This window comes from Parasteatoda tepidariorum, chromosome 4 (genome assembly GCF_043381705.1).
Source record: "Parasteatoda tepidariorum isolate YZ-2023 chromosome 4, CAS_Ptep_4.0, whole genome shotgun sequence".
Classification (NCBI taxonomy): Eukaryota; Metazoa; Arthropoda; class Arachnida; order Araneae; family Theridiidae; genus Parasteatoda; species Parasteatoda tepidariorum.
Genome location: NC_092207.1, coordinates 98672784 through 98698006, shown reverse-complemented (window position 1 = coordinate 98698006; position 25223 = coordinate 98672784). Strand labels below are relative to the sequence as shown.

The 25223-nt window shown below is 26.9% G+C and overlaps 1 protein-coding gene across 4 annotated transcripts in view; it reads left to right on the top strand.

Moving 5' to 3' along the window:
• The window catches only part of LOC107441198 (dystrobrevin beta), a 47466-nt gene extending 24532 nt beyond the window's left edge, over positions 1–22934 (top strand). For 2 of the 4 annotated variants that reach the window (XM_016054363.3, XM_016054364.3), the window contains 16 exons: positions 1957–2061; positions 2142–2222; positions 2846–3059; positions 4081–4166; positions 5164–5315; positions 6255–6363; positions 7773–7939; positions 10398–10525; positions 11645–11740; positions 11821–11899; positions 12479–12561; positions 12676–12880; positions 13905–14175; positions 17550–17603; positions 17687–17889; positions 20413–22934. In XM_016054363.3, the coding sequence (XP_015909849.1) occupies positions 1957–2061; positions 2142–2222; positions 2846–3059; positions 4081–4166; positions 5164–5315; positions 6255–6363; positions 7773–7939; positions 10398–10525; positions 11645–11740; positions 11821–11899; positions 12479–12561; positions 12676–12880; positions 13905–14175; positions 17550–17603; positions 17687–17889; positions 20413–20541 (2162 nt within the window). In that variant the 3' untranslated portion in view covers positions 20542–22934. Of the gene's footprint in view, positions 1–1956; positions 2062–2141; positions 2223–2845; positions 3060–4080; positions 4167–5163; positions 5316–6254; positions 6364–7772; positions 7940–10397; positions 10526–11644; positions 11741–11820; positions 11900–12478; positions 12562–12675; positions 12881–13904; positions 14176–17549; positions 17604–17686; positions 17890–20348 lie in introns of all 4 variants that reach the window. The other 2 variants (XM_016054365.3, XM_071180232.1) reach the window with 2 other exon arrangements.
• The last annotated feature ends 2289 nt before the right edge of the window (positions 22935–25223 follow it).

Here is a 25223-nt window from a genome sequence, read left to right as displayed (position 1 = left end):
ATAATTAGAATATTTCCGCTTTTAAATAAGAAAAGAAATGAAGTTAATAACTCATTACATTAACTGAAAATGTCTGAGCACTTTTTAAAATAACTCTTTTGAAAGTATTTTCTTTTTATAAGACAGAGTTTCATCTGGGAAAATATGTGAAATAATTATTGCTGTTTCAGGATGCTTTGAAGGTTAATCATTTTCTAATTTGCTTCAATTGTGCTATTTTAATTATTTCATACGAAGGAAATTAAAATTATTGACTTATGTGATGCATATTAAGTTTACTAAGTAAATGAATTTTGAATTTGTAATGAAGCTTCTTTTTTCTGTTGCTAATCGAAGAAGGGGGAGGGAGATCATTGTGAGGAGGGGGATAGTATATATTAATGGTTTCAAAATGGCTGCCCTCAAAGTAAAATATACTAATTTAAAAAAAGTTATTGAGAAGATACAAATAAATTTAAAATACTTTCTATTCGCGAATTGATAGATTTCTGTCAATTTCTATGAAAATCAATGCGTCCACTTGGATTTTGTTCACAGCTGACTCGGCGAGTTGAAAGAAATTTCTTTCAGTTATTAGCATAGAGAAAAATGTACAAATTTGTAATATCTTGGTCGGAAAATTACATCTTGCGAATTGATAATATACGTCTTTTTTTAAATTTCATTCATCAGAAATAATACGACCGATTTCGCTTATATCTTGTATGTTGTCAATTAAAATTGCATAAGTTTAAAGTGGAATAAAAATCTGTATAGTATACAATTCAAAATTTTTCGCTCGTTTTCAAATGAAATAATAAAATTCACAAATAAATATAAAAAAGTATCTTAGATTAAGCAAAAAACGCAGAAAAATGAAATTGACATTATAGTCCTAAACATTCAGCCGTTTTTTTTTACTTAACCAGAACGATCATGTTTTTAGATTTTATTGTCGGATATCTTAACTTAAAATATCGTTTGCACTATTTAATTATAATTTTTCAGGTCAGTCCTTTGAATTATTAAGAAAAGCTGTTAGTTCGTGAAAATCGGACCATTAAAACAATAGTTATCAATGACTTTTTTCTTTTCATAGTGTACAATACTAGATTCTTGCATGTTGCATTTCCTGTCTAGAACTACAATCAAATCCACTTGGCCTCGATTCTCGTACTGAATATTTTGTGTTCTTTTGCATTAGTTCCCCACATTTGTAAATTCTAAGGCTTTGTGTAAATTTTATTCTATTCATTTACTTGCTTTAAAAATGACGTTATATTAGTTCAGAATTTTTTTTTTTTTTAATTATAAATTTTAAAATGCAATTTTTTTTCCGGATTTGTAAATTTAATACATGTTTTTTTTTTAATTAACCTAATGAAAGTTGACGGCTCTAAGAAAGTCCCGTTTACTTTGCGGCTTTCTACTGAAATATTGTTTCAATTACATTTCTCATAAACTAAAAACCCCTCATGTATTATTATCAAAGGAATTCATAAAAAGTTTCGTCAATATTTCTCATCGAAATTTTCAATTCAAAATAAAGTAACAAAATTTCTTGAATAAAAAATATAACATCTTTCAATATAACAATAAAATATAACAAATATCTTTTATAACTCTTCTCAACATTTATGGCAATTCTTTTTTGAAAAACCATAATTCAGTTTATTTAATTTATTTTCATCTTATGCGCGCATCAAAAACAAATTCAGATGCCGTTTCAGCCCTGTCAATTAAACTGTCTGAAACCTAATTTCAAGACTATCATTGATAATAACACTGATGATAACATTGATGATAATTTCCAAAATATATAGTAGTCCTTTTTTGGTTAGTATATTCATATCTGCTAATGAACTTTATATATGAAGTCAAGGTTCTTCTAAAATAAGTTCAATCATTTAGGGTTCCATAAATCCTTAAATATTTAAAAAGAAATGTTTCTTTTTTTAATTATTATTGTTTTTGCAGTGTTACAAGTGCTCATGGATACAGTTCAATATGTTGACAATATGAGCTATGGCTCTGGTTCCCAAGGACCAAGTGCTGATTACTGTCATCTTATGGCAGAGCTTAGTAAGATTTATTTTTTTATTACTGATTTACTCTCAACATTTTCTTCTGAATACTAAAATTTGTTTATTATTTATTTTCAGAAACCCAAAATTTTGATGTGATAAAGTTTTCTTCCTATCGTACTGCCTGCAAACTCAGATTCATTCAGAAACGAATTAGTTGTGAGTATAAAATTACTTTCTCCTCATTTTGCTCATTTGATTGAATACAATTGAGATAATTAGATTTTAACTTATCTTAATCATTTATTTTTTAAACAATATATTTTTTTGAGCTTTCTACATATCCTATTGTGTACTCTTTTAGCCTTCATCAGAGATTCTGTCTGTTTTTACATCTTAATGCTTTTCCAACTTTTTATTCTATCTTTATTAACGTTTTTCTCACTTTCAAAATTTAACATTTTGTTTTATGCCCAACTTCCTAGCTGGCAATTTTTTACCAAAAATCATAAAACATAAACATTTCCCCATTATGTGAGCATATTACTAAAGTCCAGTTCTTTTTCATCCTATTTTCATTTGCAAGAAAATACTAACCATAAATCAGACTTTTAGGTATGGAATCCTATTTTGTCTAGACTTTTTTTATTTACTGTAAAAAGTTAAAATAGGCAATTGAATTAGCAAATTTCTATCACCTATTTTATTTAATATTTTAATGAAGTGGTTGAAAAATTCTTGTGTCTGAAAATGCCTAAATGTTTTTCTTTGCTTATTTTGTTTAAAGTGAGGTATAAGAATTTTCCTAATTACATATTTTTCATGCTCATTTATTTCTGTAGTGCATTTGGTTGATATTTGGAATGTGATTGAAGCTTTTCGAGAAAATGGAATGAACTCGTTGGAACCTCGAATAGAGATAAATATTCCTCGACTGGAAACCTTAGTTACCTCGATATACTTTCAATTGAATAAGCGCCTTCCTGCGGTCCAGCAAATAGACTTAGACCAATGTACTTCGTTGTTGCTCAACTGGCTCCTTTCTGCTTACGATCCGTGAGTATTTCATTGAGAGAAAAAACTTTATCATAAGGTGTTTGAAAAGAACTTTTTTTTTCATTGTTGAGAAAGTTTACTTCCTTGACTTTAAACAAGTTATTAAACTTTCTTCAAAAGAATAATAATCTGTAACCAGGGGTCTGTCCAGGCCGAATTTACTACCGTTTAGCGGTACCTTCACAAATTCAACTTTAGGAAAAACGGTAGTTTCACAAAATACTTTTTCTTAAAATTTTACTTATGTATCCCTTAAGAAACGATAAATCCATATTTTGACCATATTTTTGTGCTGATTTTTTTAAATAATTTTTAATTTTTCTCAAATTATGTCAAAATTTTCACAAAATAGGTACCTACCTCTCAGAAAAACTTAAACAGACCCCTGGTAACATTTAATATAGTTTTGTAGAAATCTGTGCTGTGCATTGAATTTTTTATTGCAAATATAAAACTTTAATTTTTTTTGACATTATTTCACTTAAAAAAAATTTCCTCTGAATTTTGTTTAAAAAATTCTCTTNTTCATCATTATCTCGTAAAATATAATATCTGATGAAATATAGTTATAACATATATTTAGCAAAGGGATTTTACAATATGAATTTCAAATATTCTTAAAATTTTTAGTCATACTGTTGCTAGTGCAATGTATTCCAACTGTTAGCAAATTTTAAATTATTTTTCTTTTCTGAATATCTTTCTTTTGTAAGATAAATTACTTTTTAGAAGCTACTATTAGTTGTATATAAAATCCATCAGAGGTTTTAATTGGGAAAAACATTTCAGTACACAAACAATATTTGGTATACTATAAGTTCTTTTCCCTTCAATCAAAAAAACTAATAATAATTAAGTTTCATTTTAGAATCCTTTTTAATATGTATTTTTGATAAGAATTTTTAATACGCTAGATTGATAATTCTTTTAATAATAATTTTTAAATCTAAACTTAAATGTTACTATAATCTTTTCACGACAGAACATTTAAGTTATAATTTTTTTATAATTTCATTTTCAGAGAAGATACTGGTAAAGTTCGAGTTTTTTCCATTAAAATTGCCTTAGCTACAATGTGCTCTGGAAAACTTATGGATAAACTTAGATGTAAGTAAAATTTTGATATGAATCATTCATTGGTAAAATGTAGATTTTGTTTCTAAATTAGTTTGCAATTATAGTTGTGTGTCAACACATCATATCACTGTGTATGTATATAAATACGCATTTATAAATTAAGAATAATAATTTTGCTTCTGTACTAATTAATCAAATATATTTTCTTGCCGAAATGTTTCTTTTAATATTCAGATGTAAAGACCAAAGGAATTTTTTTTTTTCAAATTTCCAATTATTGCTGTAGATTCCAATTTATTATATTTTATTATCAAACTTAAGCTAATAATATTTTGCATGCTAGACCGTTATATAAATTATTCCATTTTTATTTAATATTATCAATTTAATTAAATTAATTAGTTGATTCGATTTAATTGTTTGGTGCACATTACTTCATATTAATTAGGTAATTCCATTTTTTGTATCTGTTTACCAATTCAATTTATTGAATTTTTTAAATTGAGAAGGTTTCGTTTGTCATTTTATAAATGTATTAAAAAAATTTTTTTCCAAATATTGAGTAAAAAATATTTTATAAACGTAGTGTGTTTAATATTATTTAAAATAATTTTCTTTTTTTAAATTAAATAGTTTATTTTGCTTTATGATTTAAACTATGCGGTTATTGTTTGTTTGTTTTTTTTAATCTTTTTTAAGTTGTTTTGAGTTTCTTTAAATTATTTTTATTGTACTGATTCATAGAAAAAAATGCTGACAAATTTTCTTAGAGTTTTTTTGTTTTAGGGCATCGTCTTGCTTTGTTTTTTTAATAAAATTTCTTACTTTTCATAAAATTATACTTCGATTAGAATTTCAGTGAAGTTTTCAAAAATATTACTCTCTTTCGAAGTTTAAGGATTTTAAAAAGGTTTAACAATGTATGTTCCATGATTCGAAATTTTGAATTATTCAGAATTAAATATTTATTTTATGATTGCTGCATTTTAATTATTCAGAACACAAGTACATTTTCTTTTATTTGCAGATATATTTTCTCTTATTTGTGACAATAATGGTCTCCTAGTTCACAGCAAGTTTGCAGACTTCCTGAGAGAAATTTTACAAGTTCCATGTTCTGTTCATGAATCGCCCACTTTTGGTTATCGTGATAATCTTCCCTCTACTATAATTGATGGAGTATGTACCTATTTTCAATTAGCAATTAATTTAAAGTTTTTTGTAATTTGAAATAAATAAATTATTATTAAATTAATATTGATTTATATGATCCCTTTCCCCTAAAAAGTAGTAAGATTTCTTTCTGTAGAAAGTTATTTAAACATATAAAAGAGTAATATTACTCCAAGAACTATATAGCAATCTTAACTTTTTTAAAATGTCATGGTCGTAGTAGTGTAGTTCCTATGTTTTAAAAATGATATTAAAAGAAAGTTTCTAATTTTAAAAATTAAAAGAAAAATAAACTGCTGTTAAATATTTCTCTCTTTTATCTTATGAAGAAAATTTTTGCACTTAACTTTTTATTGAAATCTCTATTCAAAATTCTCTATTTTTCACAGATATTCTTTAATTTTAATGTTTGCCTTATAACTTGTCACTTTTTTTTACCTTATTCTATAAAAATAAATTATAACTATTAAAAAAACAACATATTTTTCATAGCGGACATAGTTTCAGAAATTTAATTCTTTTAAATTTGTAGATTTATCACGACTTAGTAACATTTGTCTTTATTTGTATTTAAAAAATTATTTGAAAGAAGAATTTAATGGTGAAAATATCTAATCTTTTTTATATCAAACTCACGTTATTAATGATTTTTATTGTTGTAATTAATAAGAGATACTAAATTTTTATTTTACGTATTTATTTGTAAAGTTATCTTTTATTTGTATTTATTTGTAAAGTTATCTATTAGTTTAAGATCTTTTTCATTAATACTTAAAAGTTTAATATTAGGAAATAAAATGTGATATTTCAAATAGAACATGTTATTTCTTTTTGAAAAGATGTTTTTTTTATTGTATTAAAATAGTCTGATTGTTACTGGCACTAATTCACTGTTATAATTTTGCTTTAAGTAGCTGCCTTATATATTCATTTCTTTATTTTTAGATGAACAAAGTAACGGTCAATGATTTTTTAGACATCATTATGTCTGATCCTGCTCCAGCATGCATTGTATGGTTACCTTTATTACATAGACTTGCTAGTGTAGAAAATGGTAAATAATTTTATGATAATCAATTGTTTAACTTAAATGATATTTACAATTTTGGTTATTTTATGATGATCAGTCTCATTAAAATGGTAATTATACTTAGATCTAATTAGCAATCCAACTCAAAATATGCATGCATGCTCTTTTTCTTTCTTTTTGTTTACTTATTTTCAGTAGGGTATATAAGCCCAGGGCTATTCAAAAAGATGCTAATTTAAATTTGTATTTAATGAANTGAAATATTTTGCTGTTTTCCATTTTTTAAACAAGTTTGATACTAAAAAAAGACACTTAATATTAATATTTTTCTGGTTATTATATTATTTCTTTGCAAAGTACATATCATAGCATGATAATGAGTTTCAGTTGATAAAACTTTAAATAAACGCAAATCACCGTAAATTACAATTCTGTTAACTTCTTTTAAAATGAAAAGATTTTAATTTGATATTATCATGTGCGAGTTGAACCTTTCTGATTTCTTTATTGGGTTTAATTTTTTTCCCTTTGGGCAAAACTGAAGTTGGTATAAAATTGAAATTAAAGTTCACCAGCATTAAGTTCTTGTGTATAACTTTTTAATATTTTCACATTTTATTAAATATTAGATTTAGCTTAATTTTTAGGATAATAATCTTTGTCTAGCTGCATTGAAATCGCAGCCAAGTTTGAATTCTTGAGGATAGTGTTGCAGATTGAATTAGTAAATTCTGCTACCGGTATCATAAAATAGGTACCCAAAGCATTATTTAAAGTATACCTTCCTTCTATTACGCAGCTACACAAAAAGTGCTTTAAAGGAATACATTTTATTTCAGTCTAATCTAGTTCATTTTGATTATTGTATCCTATTTATTATGTGCAGTTACCAAAAACATTTTATTAAATACTAGAGAGGCATTGTTTGAGAAAATATCTTTAAATTTATTGATTATGTATATTATTTAGTGAATATTCTGTAATGGGTTATTTATACCTACATTAAATTATTTCATGTAAATTACTTATAAAAGAATTTTTATCTTTATTAGTATAAAAAACCAAAAATATAAAAAGTACAATTTGATGCAAATTTTAAGTAAAATTTCAGAAGATGCATATTTTGTGAAATTGTGGAAAAAGATATAAATAAATAACCGAATAAAAGTATCAGTTTCAACACATGATATAGTAAAATATATATATACTTCTCATTTTTTCATGATTTTCTTTCATATTCTGATTATATTTGCATTGTATTGTGTAGCTTTCAAAAAATTTTCCACATAGTAAATTTTTAAAAACAATTTTGTTTTTGACCTTGTATTTTTACACAGATAGAGTGTAGAATTATTATAAACATTTTATTTATTTACACTTGTAAATGAATGTGTGAGTTATTCTAAAAGTAATATTACCTCTCTTGTTTTTAGTACTGCATCCTGTACAATGTGATGGATGTAACCGTGAAGCATTTTTAGGCTTCAGATATAGATGTCAGAAATGTTATAACTATCAGCTCTGTCAGGATTGTTTTTGGAGAGGTCGTGTATCTGGAAGTCATACTAGTCAACATGAAATGAAGGAATATACCTATTATGTTAGTACACTTACAAAAATATTTCTCCTGTTTTAATTTCATTGTATTTTAAACAAATATGGAAATCTCTAACTTTAAATTGTTTGTCAGACAATTTCGATGACCTTAAATGCATGAAGTATATTTTTAGTTGCAACTAACTGATTTGTTTCCTTCTCTTTATTGTTACCAAAACTGCATTACTGTATTTTTGTTTTTTTTGTCTTGTAATTATACATTACTTCTGTTTTCAAAAGAGTCATTAGCATTGAATGTTCCCATGTATAAAGTTTCTTTTGGGTATGTTATCAATGGATTTATAATCCAACAATTAATAACAAAAAGAAACTTAATACAAACTTCTTTTTCTATTATTAAGTCATTCTATCGAACCATCTTTAATTTGAATAAGTAGAAAACATCCATGACAAATATGAATTTTCATCACATAGCCAGTGACGAAAGATTTCTCAATACAATATTAATTGTTGTTGTCATAGTCCGTTAATGCAAAGGGAGCGATTGTTGTTGTTTTCCAACGGAGCCATCTATGGTCAAGAATTTCACTTCTGCTACACCCATATCTCACATGGTTTTATAGGGTGGACCCATTCATGCATCCATTTATTCATTTACAGATCGTAATTTTGATTTCAACCAGAGAACGATCCATCTCCAATTCAGTACCCCCAGAAGTACAATTTGTTATTTTAACATGGAGGACTTTGTGACACTACAGATTTAACGCACCAGTCACCAATTACTGCATAGGGAATTTGGCTAGCTGGATTCAAACTCCCATCCTCACGAAAGTGAATTTATGACCCTGCCAACAAGGATATCCCGCCCCAATTCTATGAATTGAAATTAAAATATTCATGTTAAAATCAAAGTTGCTATTTTTTGGTGTCCTTTTTGGATCCAACAGTGGTAGATAAACGTTGTTCATATGAATGATATTTTAACTTTAATAAAAAATTTGCATGTTTCATACTTGCTAAACTTTTATCGGAATGACAATGACTCACATTGACGTTTTGACTCACTTTTCCATAGGTACTATGCTTAGTCTCTCATAGTTTAGTTGCTTCAATATATCTCTGCAAGTTCTTCCTGTTGGGATTGTTGTTGTTGATGTATGCCTGTTTAGACAGAGGGGGTGTGATTGTTCTTGTTTTCCAGTGGCGCCATCTATGGCCAAGAATTCAACTTCTGCCACACCATATGTCGCACCCGTTTATAGGGCGGTCCCATTCATACATCCACAGATCGTAATTTTGACCTGAATCTGAGAATGATCGATCTTCAATCCTGTACACCGAGAGGTATTGATTTGTTATAGGAACATGACTCATGGGAACATGACTTTTGCGACTCAACAGATTTAACATGCATCAGTTACTTTACTACACGGGAAAATTCGGTCAGCGGGGTCCTGGTCATTAGGGCCCAGCGCCCTAACGACCAGGCTATCCCGGCCCCCTCCTTTTGAGATTACAAGCTACAAATTAGTACATGGATGAAAAAAAATTTTAAAAAACATTTATGTGTAAAAATACATTATTCGAGATATTTAAGATCAAAACTTCATAAAGATAGGGTAACGATTTAAAGATTAATTCCTTAACTTTTTAATGGCAGCTGGAATTTTCCTTTACTAAAAAAAGGTAGTCATTTCTATGTATTGATGCAAGTTTTTTTTGCCAAAATTTTAGTTTTTAACATGTTTATAACTTGGACAATCTTGAATTTAAAAATTGGTGGAATTACTCACTCTCAGCAATTTACCTTAAAATTGAGCATAGGATTGATCTGATATGGATTAACTCAAGTTTTTACTTATTGCTCACAGTTTTTTTTTATTTTTTAAATCATCTATTGAAGAAGATTATGTTTTTTTTTTTCGTAAAAGTTTTGTTTTTATTTTCTCTTAATTATGTCAATCTCTGAGAAGACTGATAATTTGTGTGCAATACTTCTTAATATGAATGCTTTATATTTTGTAATACTTTATTTTTTCCCCTTAAATTAAAAGACATATAATTCTAAGAGTTAAATAAAAAATAAATGTAAGAATTTCAATTTGATCATTTAATAATTCAGTAATAAAGTATAATGTAAATCTAATTTCCCTTCTTAGTTTCTATAATTATGATTTGGTTTTCTCATTGATTGGTGTAATCTCCTAGTATACCAAAATGCGTTTTAGCACTTTAATGTTTAATATATTTTAATTTTATTTTTTCATTATGTCATAAATATTGGATTAATTTCTTAAATATTTTTATGTGAAAAATTAGAAATAGTTTTATTTTTTACCCGTATGTTTTTTAAAACATTTATTTGGTAAAGGATGGTGTTAGGAAAGTTACATGTGCAAATATGTTGTTTTTTTCATAAATTATAGTTCAGAAACGAAATTTATTATTATTAAGCATTGATAAGATGTGGGGGAATATAAGATAAATTATCTTTTCAGAAATCTCCAAGTAAACAACTGGGCCATTCCTTAAAGAAATCTTTTAGATGTGTTCCTGAGAAACAAATTGCCTCTATACCAAGATTTCCTGAAGAACCTGAAAGAACTTTAAATTTACAACACATTGTGTAAGTTTGTTGAATCTCTCTATGAACAAATAACAAGAACTGTCTTAAATACTCTAAAAATATTCTTTGTGTTCATGTTTCATTTCTGTGAAGAAAAAAATCTTTATTACGATGCCTAAGGAAATAACGACAGAATAAATAATTGTTGTATAAAATGAGCTTTATTTTAACAATTTTGTTGAAATTTATTGTTAGGAAATTAGAGTAGAGTGTGTCAGGCTGTGTAAAATCCAAGCTGTGTGATACTTTATTATTTATCTCTCACACAAATCATAAAAAATTCAGAAGCTACGAAAACATCCCATTTAATTTTGCATTTAAGTTGCGAATATGTAAATGTAGTAAATTTTAATGATTACATACAAATATATGATAAAAAGTGTTATGCAAATGAAATTGAATTTGATTGTGTTTCTTTTTTGCAAGGTGTTCCTTATTATTGTGCACAATGCTAACCACTTTTTTCATATTCATGCTGTTGGTTGTCCCAAAACCGTGGAATAATAATTTCTACTACCCCTTGGTACACAGTAAACTGTTGTGGGAATTCTTGTCATTTTTTTTTTAATTATTATTTTCATATAATGTAAAGCATAAAACATTAAAGTATTCCGATTCTATTAATTCTTTAACCTTTAAACACAACATTATTTGTACATTGATTTTCAACATTATTGAAAGTACTCTGAAATTACTCATTCTTACATTATTGAAATTACTCAATGTGAATTCAATCTCTTAATTTTGAATAAAAATGTGAGAATTTAAATAAAAACAAACAAATTTTAAAGCATGTTATGTTTGTTGGCTTAAACAGTACTTTATCAGGGAATTCACTGCTTTGCTAACATGCTGACCTTAAATTCTGGTCTTCATTTTTGTTTCATTCAATTTTCATACTTATATTAGAATACATTAATTATGTTTTGTAAGTACTGAAAAGTTTTTCAAAATGTGAAATTTGTATGCTGTAAGGATAAATTATGCTATAAGTTACATAATTACTAATGAAATAATAAATCAAATTAAATTTTGAAAATATTGAATGTTTTAATTTTTTTAATGAATTAATTGATAAAATACTTAGTTTTTAAATAACCCAATCTTTTTCCCCCTAAGGCCTCCATCCCCCATTCCCAGTCATAATGGTTTTCATGATGTCACGAGTAACTCCTTTGATATGTCTTCATTAGATGGTAGATCAACAACTAGGAGGTAATTTCTAAGTTGGTTTCTGTTTTTCTTTAGTGTTTTAGTTACTGGTTAAGTTCATCATAAACATTTTATTTTTTTAGCCTAGAATCTAACAGAGTTGATGATGAGCACCGGCTAATTGCTAGGTATGCTGCGCGATTAGCTGATACCAGAAGTACAGTAAGCATTTAGCTCTTATTTTTTAAATGGCAAATTATTTTGAAAACTGCTTTAGGGTTGTATAATTTTTCTCTCAAAACTTTTTCAAACAAATTTTAAGTCATATTTTGAAATAAAATATTTTTATAAATAGTTAATATCCAATCAATACAAATGTGTTAAAATATGTTTAAAAGTAAGCAAATCAAAAAGCTAACATAGTGATGATAATTGATATCTAATTATTTTCTACGCTACTTCAAATAATTAGTATACACACATTTTACTTTAAAACAGTGTTTTAAAAGGTATTGTTTTCCATGTCATTTTCCATTATAAAGGGTTCTTTTTGTTGTCATTTTGGTGGTATTAAAATCTGAAATTTAAAAAAATAATTTTACTATTTATTCATTTAATGGTGGAATAACATAATTTCAACTATAAGAGTAGAATTTTATGCAACATAATTTTCTTTTATGCATTAACAAAATCAAATAAAGCCACTATTGTAGCAGATCTAAGCAAACTCAAATAATTTTCAAGAACAAATGAATGATATGAAATGCTTATCAATCCGAATAATTTGAAATTTTGTTTTAGATGCGAAGTCCATCAGACCTCAGCTTAAACATGGACACAACTAGGCAGCGTGATCTTATTGCTCAACTTGAAACAAAAAACAGGTCTGTAAGCAATTTTTCTTTTTTAAAAATACTATTAAAATAGGTTTCAATATTCAATTGTATAAAAAAAAAATGTTGCACTCATCGACTAAAGAAATCTCTTATTTTTTGTAGAGAAATAATGAGGGAGATTGTTCGCTTGAGAAAACAGCAGGAACAAGAGGATGCTGTATTACAAAATGAACAGAATCCCACTCTGCTTAACGAATTAAGGGCTCTTCGGCAGAGGAAAGAAGAGTTAGAAAGTCATCTTTCAACTCTTCAAGAGAGTCGAAGGGAGTTAATGGTGCAGCTGGAGGCTCTGATGAAAATGCTCAAGGTATAGAAATGTTTTGACAATTTACATTGGTTTATTACAATGAAATAGATTATTGTAATTAAAATCATACATTAAATCATGTGAAAGTGAGAGGTTCTGCTCATTTCTCTTCCCTATCCTCACATTTTCTTTGTAACATTTTTTGTTTCTTGATTATGAACAGATTGTTTAGATCAATATTCAAATGAAAGATGTTCTAAAATTTTTATAGTTTCACAAATTTCTTTTAATTATATTTTAACTAATAATTTTCTCAAATATCATTTTAAGTTTTAACAAACTTTTTTTTACAAAAAAATAATTGTTGGTTTTTTAAAAACTTTTTTAATACTTTTTGCCCAGGAGATTGTTTAGCTATAGTGCAAATAGTTAATTTTTAACATTGCTTTATAATTTTTAATACTTATTTTGATCTTATTATCATCATTTTAACTTCATATATTGAATGAGTGCAGTTTTTTATAAAATTGACTATGAAAGTAAATGTAACTCATTTACTGTTTGATAATTGTAAAATGCTAACTGAATAACTCTGTTATAAAATATTGCAAAATAAGGTAATATCGTGAGATTATTTATATAAAATAAAGGAGCAACTCTTGTAGTTTATTTTTGAATAAAAATCACAAATGTAATAATAATAGAAAATAATATTAAGATGAGGCGATAAATAAGTATGACTGATAAATACTGTTGTAATATTTTTTTAAAAACTTTTATGCTGATGTCCGCCTAAGATACCTGGACTTTCTCTTTTATCAATGACGCTATCATGTTTGTCTTTTGTCTAATGTAGATGCGAGAAACAATAAGACCACATTATTTTTAATGAAATGTAGAGATTTGCTCTAATTATTTCACTGGGGATATAATAAGACTTTTTTTTTAAGTTGTATCGTTTATACTGTTTCTAATTATACTGTAGTAATGATTATGCATAGTTACTGTAATAAATAGAGATATCAATTAAAGAAGAAGCTTTGTGATTTGATATAAATAAATTTTAAGTATTTGAAACTTTCAGAATCATCAGACGTCCCCAAGATCTACACCAAATAGTTCCCCCCGTTCGGCTACATCGAAATCTCCACCACTGTCTACACCTTATCCTGTTTCCTCTTCTCGCAGTGCCCCAACTACTCCTCCCACATCAGAAGGTGCTCCTAGTGTTCCCAGTAATGTGACAGCAAATTATGATCAATCAGGAAGCACAAGGAGCTTAAGAAATGACTTGTTAGTTGCAGCTGATTCTGTCACAAATGCTATGTCATCACTAGTTCGAGAACTCAACTCGGGTAATACATGTTTGAAATTCAATTTAAGTTACATTTGTGGAGTTGTAAAATAAAGAAGCATTTCTTGTATCATTAATAACGCAATTGTTTGGTCCTGAATCAAATGGATCATACTATTATGGTAAGGTAGTACTAAGAAAAAGTACTGTAGATGCATATAACTTTCCATTAAATAATCATTAATCTAGACTATATGTTTCCTTATATTTTTTGAATCACTACCCTTTTCTGTGACAAAAATTTTAAAATTTTCAGTGTTAATAGTTATTGGAATTCACCATTTGCTAAATACTTTAAACATTTTATTTAATTTTATATATGATTCGGGATTAACTTCGATTATTAAAAATAATTAACCAGTTATTAACTTTACTCATAATAATTCCATTTCACCTGTTGAATCTTTTAACTTCAAGGACCTTTTTTATTAGTATACTACTGGACAAACATAAAAATGTTCTTTTCTCATACTTTTTTGATTTTAATAACATTCTTGATATCGAGTTTGAATACCGACATAACATCGTTAATTTCTGCATTTTTTACTAATTTTATCTTCAACCGTGAAGATATTTCTCTGCAGATTATTGTCTTACCACAAGGTACTAATTTCTCAAGTATTATAGCTAACCTTTCTTATGACATTTTGAAAAAAATGCTGCGATTTCCATTTGGAACAACTTCAGATTTGTTGATGATTTTATTAGATTTAATTGTATAGATTTTATTAATACTGCAAGCATAATTTATCCGGAGGAATTAACTAATCATTCTAATGTATCTTCAGATTTTCTTGATTTATTCATTACATTAAACTTGTCCAACACTCAAATTTTGATAAAATAAATTACTTTCCAATTATTATCCACCAGATAATTACCAGATATTTGAAAAAAACAAAGGACAATCATTTTAGACTTCCTAGGGTTAATTTTTTCTTATGAGACAGCAAGCAAAGTGTGGATGTTGTTTTTACTATAAAACTGTTTAATATTGTTTTGACCGCTTTAATAGTGTTTGAGTGTTGAACGTAACACACAGTATTCATACTTACTTAAATAAAACTTAATAAAAAAATTTTTTGAATTTTTTAAGTGTTCTTTGTTTAGCCAACGTTTTTTCTTATTTTTTTAGTATAAGATATGATACTATGCACTTAAATTTCTTTTTATTTATAATAAAAATGCTTTTTTAAAATGTAGTTCACTAAAGCAACATTATTGTGTTATATAATTCAATTCTGCAACTCAAAGATGTTTTTTTTTTCACATTTTGTTCTATACCAGGGGTGGCCAAGCTCCTTAATAGTTGAGCCATTTTTCAAAATTTGGAATTTTTCGCGAGGCGCAATTAAATATGTATTTAAAAGATAGGCAAAAAAGGTATGAAATTTTTTTTACGGAAATTATATTTATTGAAAACATATAAATAAAAGTACAAAATATGTATATTGAATTTAAATATATTAAAAATTAAACACATTTATTTTACTTCTCTTGATAATTCTTTAAAATTTGTTGAATAATTGGTGACAGCACTTCTCAGTAATTCTTTGAGATGCTGGTTAATTATACTGATCGGTGTTAAGATTTCACGAATTTTGAAGTGGAATAAAATGATTCGCATAAATATGTTGTCCCGAATATTGAAATAATTCGATAAGCAGCCTTTTTTAATTCAGAATACTTTGATTCTGGTACAAATTTCCAATATTCAGTAATCAACATCGACTTATATTTTAATTGTGGAGCTTGATCTTCTTGCATTTCTATTAATTTTAATTCTCCAGATGCTTTTTGGGTCATTATTATATTGGAAATGGAAAACACTCACCTTGAATTATGTTAATTTCAAAGAGCTTCAGAAAAAAAATCAAGAGACGATTTAAGATATTTCAAGTCTTGAAATCTATTTTGGGAATTCCGTCAATATTCCTTCTAGCTCTTTTATATAGTCGTTCAGTTTTTATTATTTAACATTGAATCAAATTTTTTTTAATTTCCCGAAAATAACAAAATGTTTTATTTTTAATGTCCTTTTGAAAAAATTGTAATTAAGTTTAAAAACTAAATATACATTGTGAGAGGTCAGATATTATTTTATCTTTCCCCTGCAATTGTAAATTCTGTGGTTGCAAATGTTCCATGACATCAGTTAAAAACATTAAATCTTGTAACCACTCGTCATCGTCTAATTCTGAATTTCCTTTTATTTTAGAAATGCAATTATCGGATCAAACAAATCTACAAAACAATTTCGTATGTTGTAGCTAGATAACCATCTAACAATGCAAAAGAAATTAATGTCATTCAGAAGTTCTTCGTCCTTCAATTCTTTATGGAAATTTTTTGCATTGGTGCAACTGTAATTTACAATGTGTAACACTGTTTTTATAGCATCAGAGTATTTTAAATATTTTGTAACGAGATGTTCTCGGTGAATTATGCAGTGAATCGGTATGAATTGTGGAATTTGAGAATCATCTCTTAAAATCCTAATGAGACCGATTTTTTTACCCAGTATTGCCCGAGCTCCATCAGTTGCAATGCTTACAAGTTAATTAAGAAGCACATTAAAAGTTTTCATTATGGAATCTAATGCATTTTTAATATTGAAACGCGGGTTGACTCTTGAAGTGCTATTAAATCTAATAACTCTTCGTTAACGATGAAGTCAGGTGAAACAAGATGTAAAAAAACTGCCAATTGCAGAAGATCTGTGATGTCTGTCGATTCGTCAAGGAACGATAATAATTTTGTTAAAATATAATAGCACAAAAATGAAACAGGAACTCGGGTACATTTATCGAGAGCCACAAATAATCCTTCAAAAAGCCGTAGGTTGGCCACCCCTGTTCTATACATTGAAACTAATGCAGAACAATTTAATGTCAGCTTTTAATGTCAAAATTTTGAAATAATGCTTTTATTTTAGTGAGCTAGTTAGTATCCACAGACAGATATTAAGGTAGTTCAAAAAATGCACCATAAGTTCACTGCTTTAAATTTTTTGACATGAATTATTTATGAATAGATTTCTTGTATCTGTTCATAAATAATCATAATAATATCTATTCATGCATAGATTTCTCTTATATTTTGTCACAAAATTTAATTTAATGTATTTAAGTATTAAAAAATTTTTTTTAAGTAGAACATTAGTAGTTTAATAGTTTGGTTTTCAGATTCAATTTATTTTATTTTTATATTTTTATTTTTATATTTTTATTGTTCTTGGTTAAAACGCATTTCGAATTTCATTTTGTAGAACTTTTAGAACATTAATTACTGTTTTGTAGTTTAAGCAGAAAAGTTTGGAAAAGAATTTTTTGTAATTTATTCTTTTTTTTTCCCTACATATTTTATTCATTTTAGGATCTGAAGATGAAGATGGTAATCTGGATAGTAAAGCAATGAGCAGCAGTCGAGGTTATTGACTCTTTTATTACCTTCACATATTCTTCAGAACTGTTTATTTTGCAAGGAAGTTACTTAATTTCATTTTTCTCTAGATTTTGAAACTGAGGATACTGAAAGTGCGGTTGAAAGTTTAGAAGGCGGCGGTACACTTTGGCGCGATGAACGGTTGAGAGCTCAAGAAAATCACTTCTTGCAAGAAATCCAGGCCCGCAACAATTTATCTTCGTCTGGTCTTGGCGATGGAAAAATTGTTCAAGAAGAAAATGACCAAGAGATCTATGATAATGACCCAAGGGTATGTATTCAATCACCAGAGAAATAATATGAGTTGCAGATATTGAAACTGATAAATAACAAACTATTTTATATGAAAAAATTTTTATATTAGAGTATTTTACTCCCGAATATTATTTATTTTTGTACTGTAGGTAGTGTGAATTATTCACTGGGGCTTAAATCCATTTAGTTTTTTTAAACCTAGGAATTAAAATAGTTGTTCAATTATGATTTGTTCTATAAAACTTACAATAAAAAAATCCAATTTTTTAAATATGGGGCTGAAAAAATAATTGAATCGATGCAGAATCGACTCAAAGCCTTAATCGAGACACGAATTCTTACCCATCCCATGTATATCATATGTCATATTAAATTACATACAGTATTTGTCAAAGCTGTGTAGTTTTTGCTTTATGTTAAGACATTAAATGATTTATGCTTTGAACATAAATATTTCTTCCCTTTTGGTTTACTCCCTTACAAATATTAAAAAAATATTTAATTTTTCAAAATATTTTGTTTAAGACATTCAATAGTTTTTAGTTCAAGTATAATAGTTAAATATTAAGTTAATCAAAAGTTAATAGTAATATTTTAGTTGTTGAAATATTTTTGACCTCATAATAAAATTTTAAACTTAAATTTTATTAGGAAAAAAATATTATATTTATTATATGATACATTTTGTAATCTTATCCTTAACTAGTAAGGCTTCTTTTTGCTTATCTATTAAGCTTTTTTTTACTTAACTATAAAAATTTTACTGTATATTAAGTTATACTAAAAATATTAAAAACATTAATTTAATGTTTCTCATATGGAAAAAAGGAGTAAAACAAAGTAAATATTTCCTTCTCAATTTTCAAATAAAACTTTAATAAAATATTCTTTCTGTACAAACTTTATAGTTCGATTTGATTTTCTTATTATTTTTCAGATCAATTCATTTGCATTCGTTAGAGATTTTTCCTTAATACAATTATTCATTTTTCTAGAATTAAGAGAAGGTAGTTTTGTTCTTAATTAATTTTAGATTTAAATAACTACTATAACTTCTTATGAGACTCTTGTAAAAAAAAAACTTTTTTTTTTAACTCTTTGGTTATTCAGACTTGACTACCATTTTGATATTCCATAAATCTTTGGTCGATGCTGTTCAAACACTTGCAAATTTATAAGATAGTCCTTGTGGTATTTTTCCAAAAGAAGTAAACTATTATCGATTTTTCCACACATGAATTAGCACTCATAAATATGATAAGTTTAGGAATGTTATTGTTCCATCTGAAAATGAAATAAAGGAATACAGATCATTAGAATAAAGGACTTGGAACAATCTTTTTATTAAATCATTAGCATAATTGAGAAGCTTAGTTTCTTCATATTTACTTCATTCTCAGTGATATTTTCTGTGCAAAAAATTATTAAAAAGTAAATATCATACTTGGATATTTTTAGTGAAAATAAATTTAATTTTGTTATAATTTTACACGAAAAAGTTTATGAAGAAAAAACGAAAACATTTTCAATAATGAATAGCATTAAAATGGTGTTGAATAATTCTTTTTTTTATACATGAAGACAAGTTGAAACTTGAAATAATTATTTGTGGTTCTTTATAACGATATAAATTTCAAAATTGTACATCTTCCTTGGATACTTCTATAATACACGGTATTTTATTTATTGATTGGTTACTTTTATGAGATAATAAAAATTAAACAACCCATATTTTCTCAAAGTAGATGGTGGCTATCACAGAAAGTTTTATGTCAGTAAATCAAATAAAAGTAAATAACTTAAAGTAAAGTGTACAAAAAAAATAATGAAATTTTTTGATCATGCTAACTTGAGGATCTGTTTTGGCTAAATAGAAATTTGATGTTTACTTCATTTTTTTAATTGTAGTATAAAAGTACTTGTCAATGAGCATGCTTATTAAATTTCGTAACTTTTTCATAATTGGTATCATTTTGAAACTGACGTAATTTTTCTTTGATTTGATTTACTGACGTAAAGCTTTTTATAATTTATAAGGGATATCCTTTTTTTTATTTGTAATTGCATGTCCTATGAAAAAAATTTATTTTTTTCATCAACTTCTAACACTTTTATTTCAATTTTATGTTTTCTTAATTATGGGAAAAGAATTTAATGACATCAGATTAACTGATAATATTTTCAACATTTATTAAGTTCATTTGTAAAATGTATAATTTTTAAAAAACTTTATAATTTATGTGTTTCAACTATTTTTGATTGAATATTTTTTTTAAAAAATACTGCATCCACTATTTTATCTTTTTATTTCTTTCAAACATTTACTGTTTTAATAATTTTGCATGTTCGAAGCAACTCCCTAGTGTGTAGCACATTTAATTATTATTTATATTGTTTTTTTCTTCTTCCACATCCACTTATTTTTACCTTCTTTGTTTTCTCCCTTCATTATTTACTGACATTGCACCTAATCAGATACGAACATTAGTCCCATAATGCATCATCCAACCAACAAGAATGAGTCCAATTCCCTTTGTAGGACTTGGATCTCTTCCATCATCATGCGTCTTTGACGACCGACGACGAGAGTTACGTCCGAACCGATGACGACGACGACGGATGTAATACGGACTGGGAAGAGGCGATGAGACGTTGGGTGAACCGTTAAGAATTATTTCTTCTCCTTCCATCTGGTTCATTAAAGTCATATCATTTGTGTTTGGAGAGGCAGCTAGCTGTTTCATCGAATTGTTTTATGTGCCATTTTTCGGTATATTCATTGAATGTATATTTGTTCATTTTTAGGTGAATGTTTTATTTTTTTTTATTTACGTTCATTTTATTGTATTTGATAATGGTATTTTTATTTGTGGAGCAGATTTATTTATAGAATTTTTTAAGAAATAAAACTTTTAAGATAAATATCCATTGTTTTAATAAGATTTTTAATTAAATTACTAAACAATGGTGCAACTTTTGGTTTTACTAAACAATGGTTATAACTTTTCTTCTTCTGTTGAATTTTATGAACTATGTTTGCCTGCATTTTAAAACCATGTCCCTAACTATTAATTATAATTCCTGTTTTGTAACCAGTTTGGTTAAAAAGTTTTTATGGGCAGTGGCGCTTTTATACCCATCCAATCTTCAGGGAGCCTATCAGCTTGAGGAAAAATAAATGCCAATACTTTTTTTTGCAAAATTCATTCTAATTCTTTAAAGTTTTTAAGAAATAGGAATTTATAATACAAATTTTTATAAAATTCTGATTTTTTTTTTATACTCTAACTGTGCTTCATGCAATTTTTGGATTTAAGTATTTTTTTAATATCTAGTCTTTTTTATCCTTTAATAATATTTTCTATTTCTGTTTAACACACTGAGTGCCGCACATATTTTTAAGGATATCACCTTTTGGCTATTTGTAACAGCTTAGAAATGCTTGTATTGTGGTGATGCAAACTGCTAACAATTTGAAATGAATAAAAATTTGATTTGTAGTAAATGACAATTAAGTAAATTTTTAATGCATTTTCAGTAATTGCTTCAAACAATGTAAGTTTTTTTAGTTTTGCATGAAAGTTTTCACTGTCCGCCACTGATAACTGGTGTGGCACTTAACGTGCAAATGACCTCTATTTATTATCATATGTGATAACTACGATTATAAAATAACAGTTACATTTTAATTTTATTTGCAATCATTAAACAACAATAGCAGTTGTTTTCTTAGGAAAAAATAAATCTAAAGTTCTTTGCTTTCTTCTGTTTTTTAAAATTTCTTCTAATTCTTCAAACAGTGTGATGTTAGGGGAATTTCAATTGCAATGAATTAAAAATAAATGTTTTTAAGTGATTTCATTTGTTTTTTTAATGAGTACTTAAAAGTGAGAGATATGTTATAAAGAAGTGCTTTATTCAAGAGTTATAGAAAAGTCAAATTACAGGCTATTTATTTTTGGCAAAATAAAACTCTTCTTGTTTTAATTTAGTTGATGTTAAGTTATATAGTTAATTTGGAAGTCACTTTGAATGAATTAATATTTAGTATTTATCCGAACAGTTTACCTTGAACTGAGATTGAAGTAGAAATCCTCTTGCTTTTCAAATAAACAAAATTGGTTATACTCCGTGTGTTTCTATGGTACATGGAAAAATTTATAACAAACATGCCAAGGTGCTTTAAATTTAGAAGGTTAAAAAGATGATTATTTCATAAATTTTGCTTAAAATATTAAAATGTGTAGAATAATTTTTTAGTATAAAATAAATAAGTTACATTGAATTATTAAAATCATTTTTATTTTTAAAAAAGTTCTATATAAATGCTCAAATTTATGCTGTTGTGAATCATGTATCTTTTAACCTATTCTTTATTTTGCAAAACGAAAACTAAAGATAGTCAGTTTTGTACTAAAGAAAGTCTTTGATGTCAAAGCTGTTAACCTATAAAGCTAATTGTGTTTAATGTAGGGTTTGTAAATACAGTATACATCAAGTTTATGTTAAACACATGAATTTTAAAATTAGGTGCTTAATTAACACGTTTTTTTTTCCTCCGTGAAATTCTGTATTTATTAGTATAATGCTTGATTTTTTGTGGATTGGCTAAGTAATTGTCTTTTGGTTTATTTAAGATATGGCTTTAGATATACTAGTGTTCCTAACTTTTAAAATGTTAATTTTTATCTGTTTTTAATGTTAAATAAAGCTATTTTTTTTAATCTGTACTTAAAGGAAGTCAAACGAGAAGTATTTTATATGAAATGTGAATGTGGTCTTCTGTTAAGATAATTAATTTAACTATGCAATAATTGTATTATAATATCTTTCATGTGGTGTTTGATGAATGTATCTTTTTTAAATGTTTTTTTAGTTAGTGTTAGTTTGCTTAACAAAAAAACAAAACAAAAAGAACCACTTAAAATTTTTTTCTTAAATGATAATTTTTAATAAGTAACTTTGAATCAAAATTACTTTTCATAAGTACCATTCCTAGCTGGATTCAAGCTAGAAGAAATAATTTGTGTCAGTATAAAGGATTTTCAGAATTATAATAAATTTCCTCTCCTTATAATTTTTTGCTTAATGTTAAAATTTTGCATTCTAAACTAATAAATTGATTCTAAATTATTTTCTATTAAAAGTCTAATCTTTTAAATGAATAAATGTACTCAGATTTATGTAAATGAAATTTAATATGCAAGGTGTTCTATTAAATCAATTGATATTTATTTTTTAGAATCCATGCTAAAAATGTAATCTAAAAATACTGACAGTATTTAATATTCAGCTTCTTCATCCCTTATCCCCAAATAAATTAAAAATGATTACAGATAGTTTAATAGACCAAACAATTTCAGCAAGGATTGAAATTTTTATGTATTAATGGATTTTTTTTTATGTATTAATAAATTCTATTTAAAATTTAATTGAGGTTTTCTGGTCTTGCTATAAGTAAGTTTTTATACTTATATTTACATCAAATTATTACTTTTTGCTTTGCAATATCTTTATTTAACTTTCGTTACACTTAAAATATTAAAAAAGTAAGTTCCTCTGCTTTTCAATTTTTAAGCTTGAAAATTATTGAAACACGAATTTCTTGGTTGATTTTTTTAGGGTGAAATGTGGGAGCTTTAACTGCAAGAATATTTTTGTACAAATTTCTCCAAATAGTATAACAATTAAAATGTTAAAAACAATAAACAAAATTCTATTAAAATATTTATAATGATTTTTTTTCGTAAAAATTTTATAAATTTGATATAATTGATTACATACTATTTTGAATTATAAACAGAAATTAAATACTCATTCTAATAAGAGAATTTCATAATCTAAAAGAAAGAATATGTATATACATTTTGGAAACCGAATTCTTCTTCTTTGCCTGCTCCCTGTCAGAAAGGATTCCTTGAAGTGAAGCTCTTTTCGATATTCTTTATAAGTGGGCGCCAGTGTTGTGAGTGGAAAATTCTATCATATCATAAATGTAGTTGTGTTGTGACATCAAAGTGTTCATGTACTTACAAGTGTAGTGTTTATAGTACTGTTATAGTCTGTACGGTGTGCAACGATATTGACATCTTTTCTGATTTATGTGTGTGCCATTGTCAAAGACGCATGATCCTATGCATTTTTTTTTTATATATATAAAACTTTTCGTTTGTATTAAATCTAATCAGAAAGAAGAGAGAGAAATGTTTGAATACAGAATTATTATTTCAAGTTTATTGTATTATAAAATGTTTATTTCTTATTTAAAGAGTTTGATGTATGTATTTCAGCAAGAGAGGGCAATAATTTTTAATAAGATACAGATTTGGACTAAATGTTTAAATTGGAATTAGTTTGTTGTAGAAAGTTCAATAACTTAATCGAATTCCTATCATTAACTTTTCACTTTACATCTTCTTGGTTAAACTCCTCTATACTAGCTCTATCTCCAGTGGCAGCTTAATACCCGCTTCGTTTCAGATAAATGAGTACCATCTAGTCTGATAGATAAAAGCAGCTGGTGCGTAATGCTGATCACATTCCCACGATCATAAAATTCAAAATTGTGGAACCTTTAATGTTCATGATCCTTTTAATGAAAAACTGGCTACTGCAGATCTGCTTTACTTTTACTACGATGTTCCACTTTTGAGACCGTGATGGCTCAGGGAATAGAGGGTTCGCATCCCAGCGATGGCTGCTCGATACCAATTCCGCACCCGTGTTGCACCAGCCGCAGTGCTGACGTGAAATATCCTCAGTGGTCATGAGTTATAGTCCCCTTGCAATCAGGCTAACTGTGATAATTTCTTGTCGTCATTGTAACACAAATGCGGGTAGTTCCATCAAAAAGTCCTCCACCCAATACTTGATCCAGGAGTTCCCTTGTCTTCTGGATTAGGTTCAAAATTACAAGATTACGCAGTTGAACATTAGTAGTCGTAAACACGTAATTGGGTCGGTTGTTCGACAACGGTTGTAAAATAAAATAAAATGTTCCACTTTTACAGAAAATAATGGAGGAAAAGTATGTTGTTAGAAAGCCATAGTAGCTTTTTCGATAAGCGTCTCATAGTCTTCGATGATCAATTGCCTTTTTAAATGGCTATTTCTGCGATGCACCAGGATAGAATGCTTGTTTCCAAAATAAGTTTGCCTGGTTTGAATATCGGCGATGGTCGATAATGAACACATGAAGTGTATTCCTCTCAATTTGATTTCGAGTTATAGTTTTTATTTATACCCAGGTTTGCTTTTTATCCGGAAGAAAGTGAAAAAATCAGAACAAACTGGACAAATACTGAATATTGATATAGCAATTAGTATTATAGGAATAACTAAAATTTAAAC